This window comes from Plectropomus leopardus, chromosome 2, assembly GCF_026936395.1.
Source record: "Plectropomus leopardus strain MGB_pleo_1.0 chromosome 2, ASM2693639v1, whole genome shotgun sequence".
NCBI classification, from domain to species: domain Eukaryota; kingdom Metazoa; phylum Chordata; class Actinopteri; order Perciformes; family Serranidae; genus Plectropomus; species Plectropomus leopardus.
Genome location: NC_142177.1, coordinates 6,823,785 through 6,835,444, shown reverse-complemented (window position 1 = coordinate 6,835,444; position 11,660 = coordinate 6,823,785). Strand labels below are relative to the sequence as shown.

General features: G+C 39.7%; 1 protein-coding gene across 2 annotated transcripts in view; it reads left to right on the top strand.

Moving 5' to 3' along the window:
* Positions 1-558: 558 nt before the first annotated feature.
* pdzrn3b (PDZ domain containing RING finger 3b) overlaps positions 559-11,660 on the top strand; it is a 118,918-nt gene continuing 107,816 nt past the window's right edge. The window contains exons 1-3 of one of the 2 annotated variants that reach the window (XM_042499617.2): positions 559-1,385; positions 8,924-9,010; positions 11,542-11,649. In XM_042499617.2, coding sequence (XP_042355551.1) covers positions 672-1,385; positions 8,924-9,010; positions 11,542-11,649 — 909 coding nt within the window. In that variant the 5' untranslated portion in view covers positions 559-671. The remainder of the gene's footprint in view (positions 1,386-8,923; positions 9,011-11,541; positions 11,650-11,660) is intronic. The other variant, XM_042499624.2, reaches the window with a different exon arrangement.

Here is an 11,660-nt window from a genome sequence, read left to right as displayed (position 1 = left end):
TGTGGTTAAAAGCAGCTACCTCTATTCTCTTTAAAACGTTTAAATTTTGACATTAAACGATTTCATGAATGCTAGTCTCAATTTCAGATGCGCAGCTAATAGAGTAGTTACGGTAGAGAACTCAACATACTTTTGCCCTTAGAAATGCTGCCTTCACTGACGGCTAGAGTCGTTGCCTTTTCTAATTTGAATTCACGTGAACTACGCGTGGGTGAGTTCTTTTTTTTTTTCAATTTTATGGATAGAGACCACTCGCATGTAGTGCAATCAAAATACATCAGAATTTTACCATATTGCAGAATCGACTTCTGTTGTAGCTTCACATTTTCATCAATACAGTCTAACTTTTAGGTGTCATAGCTCTCAGCAACAAACAACTTGATACAGATTTTTGTCTTTTTTTATCTTGCAGTTCCGCAACAAAATTTTTCTCAGTTAAAGGGTTAACCAAGGGATTCTATTTTAGGCTTACAAACTTTTCCAACTTTAAAGTACAAGGCGCACCTGAAGGCACCAAAAGTCTCGGTCAATTAGTAGAGTTTAGACAGTGAGGAGAGCTTGTAGTCGGTCTGCGAGCACTCCACCAATGACCAGCTAAAAACGCCCCACTGCTCCGTCTCAGATCTGCGGGGGTGGGGAGTCAGCAAGTTTGGATTTGGACTTCGAAGACCATGGGATTCGAGCTGGACCGCTTCAAGGGGACCGTGGACCCGGATTTCAAATGCAACTTGTGCAATAAAGTCCTGGAGGACCCGCTCACGACTCCGTGCGGTCACGTCTTCTGCTCCGGCTGCGTGCTGCCTTGGGTCGTCCAGCAGAGCAGCTGCCCCGTCAAATGTCAGCGGATCTCCACCAAAGAGCTGAACCACGTCCTGCCGCTGAAAAACCTCATCCTGAAGCTGGAGATCAAATGTGACAACCACGCGCGGGGCTGCGATGCCGTGGTGAAGCTGCAGCATCTGGCCGAGCACGCCGAGATGTGCGACTACTCCCCGGCGAAGTGCAGGAATAAAGGATGCAACGAGGTGCTCAACCTGCGGGACATGGATGCTCACATGCGGGAGACGTGCGACTACAGACCGGTGGGGATATGCGAGAGCGGCTGCGGCTTGATGCTCACTCATAAGGAGCAGAAATTAGGCAGCCACTGCTGCCTGAGAGCCCTAAAGGCGCACAACAGCGCGCTGCAGTGCAAAATTATCAGCCTGGATAGAGAGTTCAAGAAGCAGACTATTAAAGCCAACAAGAGGGAGAAGTCACTCCTGGCACAACTTTCCGCCGTGCACAGCGAGCTGCAGATGACAGCTCTGAAATATCAGAAGAAATTCACCGAGTACAGCGAAAGGATCGACTCCCTCACCAAGACTGTGGCTTTCTCCTGCAAGGTAAGCACTGTTTCTACTTTCGGGGAGCACTTGCAACTTTTTCCTCTCTTACTCAGTTGTTTTCTGCCTGTCACTGATGAAAACCTGCTCTCTAGTAGTGTAAAATAAAAAAACAGCCAAAAAGACGCCTGAATGATTGCCAAAAGTTCATTCTGATAGACACAGTCACTAAATTTTGCCCTGAATGTGTATCAGCAACATATGTTGACCCACTTTTATTGACATCCTGCTGTACAAATGTTAAAGAGCCAACTTTTCATACTTAAACATATCGTTTTCTTGCTCTCTGGGACTCAGAGTTTCAGTTTACATCACCCCCATGTTGTTTTGGTAGTTTAAACCAGATCAAAATAGAACTTTTTTTGCTTGGAACCAAGTTTTCAGGAGTCCTCTGGGTCTCAGAAGTTTGTTTCTCCACTGTCTGCTTTGAGACATGGATGTCAGCTGTGTCTCTGGCCAGCTGGCAGTCAATGGGGGAGGGCCAAATATTTACTGCAGTTTTGTACACAACAAGAGCCAGGTTCCAGTTATATTGCCTCCTTGCAGCACGCTTGTTTGAGGCTTGCTGTCATCAGATGTTCGCCCTTTCCCAGAGACAATCATAACAAATTAGAATCATGGATGGAGCAGAGTTACTGCCACCAAAGCTGTGTGAATGTTGTGGAAGACGACAGTGACTATTGTCGACCTCAGAGAGGCTTAAAGTCCTTTAAAACTAATTAAAAAATTGGTGAAAACATAACCAAGTGTTGATTATGTTTATTATATAAATTATTAATATTGCAAATCTAAATGAAACTTTTGGTAGTCTACCAGAATAATGAAATCAATTTCTGTTTCAGTCCACTAACTACATTTTGTTGCGATAAAAATGATTGAAGAGAGAAACTTTATTTTTTATCTCTTTAGATAAAACAGTTTTTAAAAAAAAAAAAAAAAAAAGTCCTCTGGGGACATAATTTGAGTAAAAAAATTGAATAAATCACAATAAAACCAAAATACATCTTATCGCAGTACTGAATATATCACAGAATGTATGAAATCAGAATAATGCTGTATCATGATTAAAGTATCTTGATAATATCATTTTATGATAATAATGCACTGTTAAAATATTGAACAGTGATAATATCGTAGAATGATAGTATCATATCTTGATTATATTTTATTGTGACAATATATCATGATAATATTTTAGCATGATAACATCGTATCTTGATTATATTGTATTGTGATTATCCTACTGTGATAATATTGTATTGTGGTGATATTGCTGGGCCCCTCATGATCCCTATCCTTATTAAAATCCCAATGTTTTGTTGACTTTGTGATGATGAAACAGATTGAATGTTTATTGCGTCCCATGTAGATACATAAAAGATGTAGAATGGTTTCATGGTGACTGGATAAACAGTGTATCTAAATTTGTGGGCCAGCACAAGCTCTGGTTGAGAGAAAAGTTAAGGAACCCTGGTGTAAGCTTGTTTTATGGTTCAAATTTAAGAACCTAATGCCTCCTGTACAGTCCAGTTATCAACATTATACATCGCAATATGTTATTGCATTAATCAGCATATCACAGAACATTTGAAATCACAAAATTGCGTCGTGACTAAAGTATTGTGATAATATTGTATGGTGGAGCCTTTGGTGTGTCCCATCCCTATATAAACTCTCAACTGTTTAGTTGACACTGTTATGATGTGGCAGATTTGATATTTACTGCTTTCCACCCACATGGATTAAAGATGTAGAACTGTTAAATGGTCACTGGTTAATAATGTATCGAAATCCAAGGGCTTACACGGTCTCTGATTGAGAAAAAAAAGTCCATGAACCCTGGTGTAAGCTTGTTTTATGGTTCAAATTTAAGAACCTAATGCCTCCTGTAATGTCCAATTATCAACATCATAAAGGATGCAGGAGTTCATAAGTCAGCTAATGAATCGAATTAGTACATGGTGGTTGCACTGCTGCTGTGATCTGCAGAGGGGAGTGGTCCCACTGTAATCGGGCTTAGTTATAAAATCTGTCTGGGAACAGGAGGAGGAGCTTTTGATTGAGCACACACACTGCCGACAGTTACATAAAGTAAATGTGGATGAATGAGAACCTTTCTTGGATTTTGTGCTTTAATTTTGCACCCCTTTACTACATTTTTGTCGCTGTTTTGAAGTTTCAATTTCCCACACAGCTGCACATCGTGTTTAAGTGACATCTTTCAAACACTGTCTCGTTTTTTTTCTGCTTGGTGGTTTCATTTGTTCACCATGGACTCAGATCCCAGCGAAATGTGTTCTGGTAGACTGGTAAATTGCGCATCAAATGCACCGATGCGGGGAAATGGTGAAATCGCTCATGCTGGTATACAGAAGCTTTCTGGGCCTGTAGCACAGCTGGTTATCATAGTTCATTTGACAACGGCGTTTCAGTCCCACAGCTGAGATTATATACGTTTAGTGTATTATTCTCAGCATAGCTCTTAATGTTAACAGAGGGAGGAAAGTCTCTTGTTCTGAAATGCCTTGAACATACATTAAAGACATTGGGATTGTTCCGGAAATGATCCACATAGGAGAAAGTAGAGGTTTGAGAGGAGATGAAACTACATTTTGCGGATGATGTGGTTAGTTGGAAAGCTTTTTTTCCCTGAGAGGCTCATTCACTGAGTCCAGTCAAGCAGAGAGCAGGATTGTTTGGTGGGAGAGCCTCAATACACACATGGCAATATGAAACGGAGCATCACAAGTGGGATTAGCTGTGGGAGGCGGGCGACTTGCAGACTGCCACTGAAACTCTCCCAGACTTCCTATGTGATGTCAGCGATCAATTGTTGTCAGATTTGGTGTCATTTATTGCCCATTAAACCTCTCACACATGCAATATTTTGACGTACAAAGCAGGAAAAGCCCAGGTAATGACATTTATTATGTCTTTTTTCCCAGTGAGCCAGCATTGACAATGCCACAAACCTGGAACAACTAAATGGAGTGTGTCCGCTACTAGTTTCACAAATCCAAATTTCCGTGGTGAGAGGAGTCTAACGCAGATTTGTTGTGACATATTTCTTCCTGGAATCGCTGTCAAAGAGGGAATAAATGCCCATCATGACGGGTAACCTACTTTAGTTTGTTTTTGCGTCTCGGTCGCTCCCTGGCTCAGGCTTCCTGAGCCAGATGGAGGATTTTAATGTCTTCTTTTAATATCCAGACAGAGACTGTGAGGGAGATCAGGCTGACCTGGCTATGTGGAATAACTGACTTGAGTTTCCAATAATAGCCCTCTAACACTTCTCAAACGTCTTCAGTGAGCCAGCCAGAGCAATAAAACAAAGCAACAACACAAAGCTCAGATCCCCCTCTGGTTCACTTCAGGAAAAGCTGCTAGAAATTGCTGTCACACTTTCCCTTCAGTCTCAGATCTTGGCGTTTTGAACCGAGCTCCTCTTCAGCTGCTGTGGATGACAGTGTTTGCGCTACTTGATGCGATAAAGAGTGTCTATCAAAATCACAAGGCATCAAACACACTGAGCCTCTGTTGAATTTAATTTGGGTAATCACGGGCTCAATCTGATAAGACTAATTGTGGTCTAATTTTAAAGCATGAATCTATGAGATAATTTAACAGAATAATGCAGCCCATTAGTTATTTCTAACACAAGGGCACCAATTGAATATGACAGAGATGACAGTAATAAAAGCTCTCCAGAAGACACTGAAAACATATGTTTCGGCTGTTTATTTTAAAGTAACCCTAGTTGCAGGAAACAACCCTTATGGCACGAACCCTACTGAATGTGCAATGATGTCTCATTAAAACAGACATTTGTCATGGCACTTTCCCAGCTGGAAATATCGTGTTTTAAAAGAAAAAAAAAAAGCTTTTCATGGCACTATTCAGGGAGATAATGCAGTCATGGGTTGGTATTACAAAAACTGCTTTTATGGCACTATCACAGCTGGAAATACAGCAATTTCTTTGGTTTTTCATTTTTTGGTTTGAAATGCAATGGTTTCTTGGTCAAAAACAATTGACATACTATCTCTGCCGGGAATGCAACTCCTGCCAGGAATGCAACACAAAAAAACAATCGCCTTTGTAGCATTATCTTGGCTGGAAATGCAAAAAACAATCATTTTTTCATGACATTGTCCTTGCAGGAAATACAGCAATGGCCTGGTTAAAAAAGCAACTGCTTTTCATAGCACTGTCCCGGCAGGAAACACACTAATGTCTTGGGAAAAAATCATTTGCTTTTAATGGAACCATCCTGGCTGAAAGTGCAATTGTACCTTTGTTAAAAAAACCTCAAAACAACTGCTTTTAATAGCACTATCCTGACAGGAAACACAGGTATGTCTTGGTAAAAAACAACCACTTTTCATGGCATTGTCTTGGCAAGAAATATGGGATGTCTTGGTGAAAAACAACCTATTTTGGTGGCACTATCCTTACTTTAAGCACAGTGATAGGTTGCTACAAAACACTCACACATTTAGGCTAAAACGTCACATGAAAAATAGCAATAATTTGCTAGAAAACGAATAGGTTTGTTGTTTGTTGGTCTGGAACACTTGTCTGCAGCTTGGTAGGCATCTTGTCTGAGTGACACACCATTCACCACCCCGTCCATCTCCCAGTGACAAAGTCAGCTCATAAACTAGGTCATTTTAGAAACATTGATATGAAACATACAAATGTAGTATATTGTGAGTGTTTTCAACCTGCAACTGGGCTGCTTAATCATGTCAATACAGTGTGAATCAATATTTCCTTTTATCGTTATGCATTACAGTACCTACACTATAATTAGATACACTTAAGAGGCAGACGGAGGGGCTGCAGTTTGATGCAGGACAGACTCGGAAAGTGTGACTGTTGCTGAGGTGAAGGCTCGCTATGAGCGTGCCAAGTCACCAGTGAGCAACATTTCACTGCCAGTTTGCTCTTTCCTCACTAACAAACTGCCTCGTTCTTCTTTTCCCATTAAAGTTAATGCTAAACCTTTGTTTACATGACATAGCTTCCACGTGTTCCCCCCAAGTGATGTCTGTGTGATCACGTTTTGTGTGTTGTTTTTTTTTTTTTGTTTGTTTTATCACCTAGGCATACCTTTTAGTTTTAGTAAATACACAACCTCCTAAAGAGATTCACTCCATTTCTTAGGGATTAGAGCTTTGCTAGAGTGTTCACAGATGTGGAAAAAAATGCTCCTTAATTACTCTGAGTTCATTTTAATGGCGCTCGCGGAAGACATGTAAAAACACCTTTAAAATCCATCCAATTTGTTTTGAGGCTTGTGGCAGATTCAGTTTAACTCAAATGGATGGTCTTTTACTTTTTTTGCTTTCATTTGCCAACTTAGCTTTCACTTCATGCCCAACTGTTTTCTTGTTGACAGTAACGGCTGTAGTCACTATAATGTGGAAGCATGTGTTGCTAATGCTGGCATGACATGGTGCAGGAGCGCACATTCCTGAACGGCCTGACATGCACATGATGGCCTTTTTAGAATACATGGCAGTCAGGACACTGTACATGCCAAGCTTTATATTTAGGCTCTCTATGTCGCAGCATACTAGAGTGGCAGCTGAAATTATGTTACCTCATAACTCCCCTCTAAGTCCAGCTTGAAAAAAACAGATTAAGAGCTGACTCTGCGACTTTCCTAGAGGTTTTCATGTCATGTTGCCACTGAGTAAGAGGTCCTCTGGTGTATTAATTTACATTGGACAACAGTTTGTGAGCGGGAAGGACTGTTGGCTCTTTGGACTGGTCACTTCTAGTCTTTAGGCTGGCTAAGCCTCTGAGAATGGTGAAGGTTAAAGCTGAACAAGTTGAGGAAAATATTGAATATTCCTCCAATATTGGAACTTAAATCCCAGTCTATCTATCTAAATCTAACTATCTATCTATCTATCTATCTATCTATCTATCTATCTATCTATCTATCTATCTCAGCTCAGTGCTGTAGCTGCTAAAGGTAATGTTAGCTTCACTCACTCAGAGGATGAGCAGCGGCATTATAGCCCCGAGTCTTGGAGGTCATGATTCAGAGCATTTTGGGTAAAATGTTTAAGATATTTATGTGATGTTGGCTAGTTGAAAGTTCAACCATGAATTTCCAACAACTCTGTCTAGCAGTTTTCTTGTCATTTACACTGACAGTTACTGAGCTAACTGTTAGCTACCTGACTGAGTTAGCTTATTAGCTTGAATGTTTATTTTGAGAGAGACTCACCACTCTTTTAGTGTTTTTGTGTTGTGGGTGATGTTATCTTTAGGCAAAACTATCTTTTGGCTTAAAATTCATTGTCTATACACAGGTATGCAGAGAAGTTATTAACTAGAGGAGAGTTTGTAACGTTCCCTTTAGGTTTGCTTTAATATTACACACACTTGTATCGCTCTGTCCACAAAACACTTTTCTAATTCAAGCTTTAAAAAATATTTTACATGAGTATTATTTTCTACTTTCATTGAGTAAATTTTTTTTGACGAACATTAGTCCTAATCATAAAATCTTATATTCATAGATTTTCAGAATTTTTACCCTTTAAGTGAAAACATTAAAAAAAAAAACCCACACAGAAATTAAGTAATTTCAATATACTACATGCAAAGTAGATTTTTTTTTCTGATCACAGCCTGGGATATGTCAGTGATTTACAACATTAATGACTGTGACAGTGCACCTAGTTGAAATAGCATGTATTTTCTTCATATGCCAATGGTAAAAAATGGCATCATCAGGTGTCAAATAGTAGAAATAACAACTTCCAAGGCAAAAGACCACAATGATACCCAAAAATAATACATTGCATGTTTTTATGCTTTGATGGCTGTGGTATCAAAAATTGCAGTTGGAATGGGTTTCAATGGCACATTTTTTTGCACTTTACAGTATATATGTAACAATTTTGTTTCCACAGTGTATTTTAGATTTATTGTAGGAGGTGAGCTGGAAACTCCAAGAAAGGCCAAACTTTATGCCATATTAATGAACACAGCTAAAATTATTTAAAAAATTAAGAATGAGAAGTGTGCAAAATGCACCTAACAGTCCCTCAGGGTTAATATCATTAACTTTGTCAGCACTGTTGTTGTTTAGTGCTGTTCATAAAATAAGCACCATTAGTTGCTAGCTGTTGGCTCAGCCACCTCCATATTGAGAACCATGTGCTGACAAGTCACACGCTCTGAATTTCACAGAGCTCCTTTAATGTATAAAGGAGTATAGGACTTTCTTGTAGCCCTTCACCTTGTTTTATTTGGAATTTTATGTGTCCGAGCCACCTCTGTCTCCTAATAAGTTAGATAGCCAAGTCAGTTTTTTTTTAATATAGCCCAATTGGCTATAACAAATCACAAATTTGCCTCGTGGGGCTTTACATAATTTGTTGGTAATTTTTTCTGTCCTTTATTTTTAAGTAGCTAGCTGAATCATTCTGTTGCTGACCTGGAGTTAATTATGGATTATTAAGTTTTAACCTCCTGCCATCTCTGTGTTCACATCTCTCTCCCCTGTCTGTCTGTAGGAAGGCGAGACTAAAAGTGAGACGGTTGTCCTTCTTCGTGAGGGCGGATCTCTGGGTTTTAACATCATAGGAGGAAGGCCATGCGCGGTAGGTTGAAAGCTGAGCGTGTCGAAGGTTTCATTTCCCCCGGTGATCAGCCAAGTGTCAAATGGCAACCAAGGAATGAGTAGCGCATACTTAAAGCACCACAGGCTCTCTCCGTACTGACTGACACAGCTCAGACAGTCATGCATGTGTTCTTTAGTCTGTGGATAGATGGACCGCATCTATCAAGTTTTATTGTGTTTATATATTGGTCTGGTTTAGCGGATTTGGCATTACAGATTAAAAAAACTATAATTACTTTTATGAGAGTTAAATCTGGGATTATGGCTTTGACCGCAGTTGTTTTGTCTCTAATTGAGGGGATTTTGGTGGTGAGGTAAACACAGAGGAGAGGAAAGGGTCTTTTTATCCTGGCCTGAACCTTTTCACAGCCACTATGTTTTTTGCCTCGAGCTCTGAAGTGAAAGTCATTAATGATGCCACACGGTCTGCTGAGTGAAGGGTTGAAAATATCTCAACACCAGCTACAACTCTATCTTCCATACAAGGAGCTTCTTTCTATAGTAAAGATCCTATTGGAAATATTGTTCCCTGTATCTGTTTCATTGGGACAGTACTCAGCTATTAGAGTTTTTCCACTCCGGCAGTGATGCACATTTCTGTAGTGACATAGATTATCATAGTAAAACTTTTTATAGCGGGAAACTATAAAGATCCACACATAAAAAGCTTCTTTTTTTTTTTTTTTTTTTTTTACTGGAGTCTTGTAGATTTGCAACCTTTCTCGCTCTTGTGACAGAACCATGTATCAAACCCAACCATAAGACTGAAAAGATAATGCTTGGCCTTCACTCTCCCTGCTAGCCTCAAATCAGCAGTCTGTGTAAGAAGCTATTCATTAAAATTGAAATAGCTAATATCCCCGTAGCCTTTGACACATGTGTTTCATGTGGCTGTTATTCTGGCATGGCTTGGTAAGCGCAATCAGCTGCCAGGTTTTGTGGTCCCGGGAAGGGCGAGTATGTCTACAGCTCTGAAGATAGGGGGAAGTTGTAAGGCAAAGTAGTAAGCTTGTCAAAAAAATTGTAGCAAAGCACACTGTACATGATGCCCCTAAAAAAGGAAGCAGACCAGAAATAATTAATTAGCGCAGTGACTTGTGAGGTTTCTTTAATTATGCCATTAAATTGCAGTTGCGTTGCAGAGCTCAGCATGAGTGTAGAGCACATTTAATGTGGTTTTTAAAAAGAGTACTAAGTGAGATGTTTGCAGTCTTAGCTCTGATACTGGGGTCATAGCCACAGTGTTAGATGTAGACTACCTCATGTCCATCCAACATGTCCACATGTCAATGTTTAGGCCCTTGTGCAATGCCAGGATCGCCCCCTTAGGCCTTGGAAGCATCTGAAGTTAACAGGTCAAGGTTCACTGACTTTTTCCATTCACCTCTACTGGTATCTTGCCTTCTGGATATTTTAGGGTTCAGATTTTGAGATATCTGCCTCCGAATTTGCTGCTTCTAATATGAAAACTGCTGACAGAGAAATCTTTGGGATAATCTAAGCAACCCGTAAATACATTCTGCTGCTATTCAGTGCTGTACTCTTGTCATATTTCATGGTTTTCAGTTGCACAAACTGAATTTATTTCACCTCCCTTTTACTGAGGTTGAAGCAGAAGTTTCAGAGGGGGATACCTCATAACCTTTGCACAAAAATTAAATTATTTGAATGGCTATGCAGCTTAGTTAGGATGAAGAAATAGGTTTTGTTTTTTTATTTTGGTGAGCTGAAACTCTCCCATGGGAGACTCATAAAATGTGTTTGTTTTGGGCAAACTGCACACAATAGGTATTTTCGGACCAAACAGTTCTGGGCTATCCCTAAGAGTAACTGCACATTGGGGAGCTCCCCCAAGAACTACACACCAACATCATTATGCCTTGGTATTTGATTTAATTTAGGTTGTTACGTTGGGTGACCAAAATTCAAAGTCAGTTCATCTAATGCCCACAGCAGTTTGTCATAGAATACTGACAGGTGACGCTGATATTTTGTTGGTTTGTAGTTGTGTTAAGTAACCAAAATCCAATGTCCTCCACAAGTCTCATGTCAATGTCATCTTGACAAAGAAAACAACATTTACTCATAAGGTATTAAAATAAAAACCCAACGTCTACAAAGCTTTGTAATGTTAATATCTTAACAACATGAAATTCTAATTGGATTGTTGGACATTTAGTATATCATCTTCCAACCAAAATTTAATGTCACAGTAGACTTCACTCTCTGAAATAGGACCTGAAAAATAGTGCAATCGCAGGGACACAACATAAAGTGGGGTTCTTAGACCTTAGTTCCTAGAACTGAAAAAGTTCCTTGGTCCAAAAACGCCTAATATTTCCAGTTTTTTAAAAAAAAAAATGTACCAAGTTTTATTAAGAAGTTTATCGAATACCTCCTTTGTTAGATGTAAACTAAAAATTTTTTATACATTCGTATGCCACTGTTCTCCTTAACCAAAGCACTGGCGTTCTATTATTGTCTAGACAATAACTGCAATTTATTCCACAGGACGACAACGACAGCACTTCGAATGAAGGGATCTTTGTATCCAAGATCATCGAGGAAGGTCCGGCGGACAAGGAAGGTGGCCTTCAGATCAATGACAGAATATTAGAGGTATGTGGCCT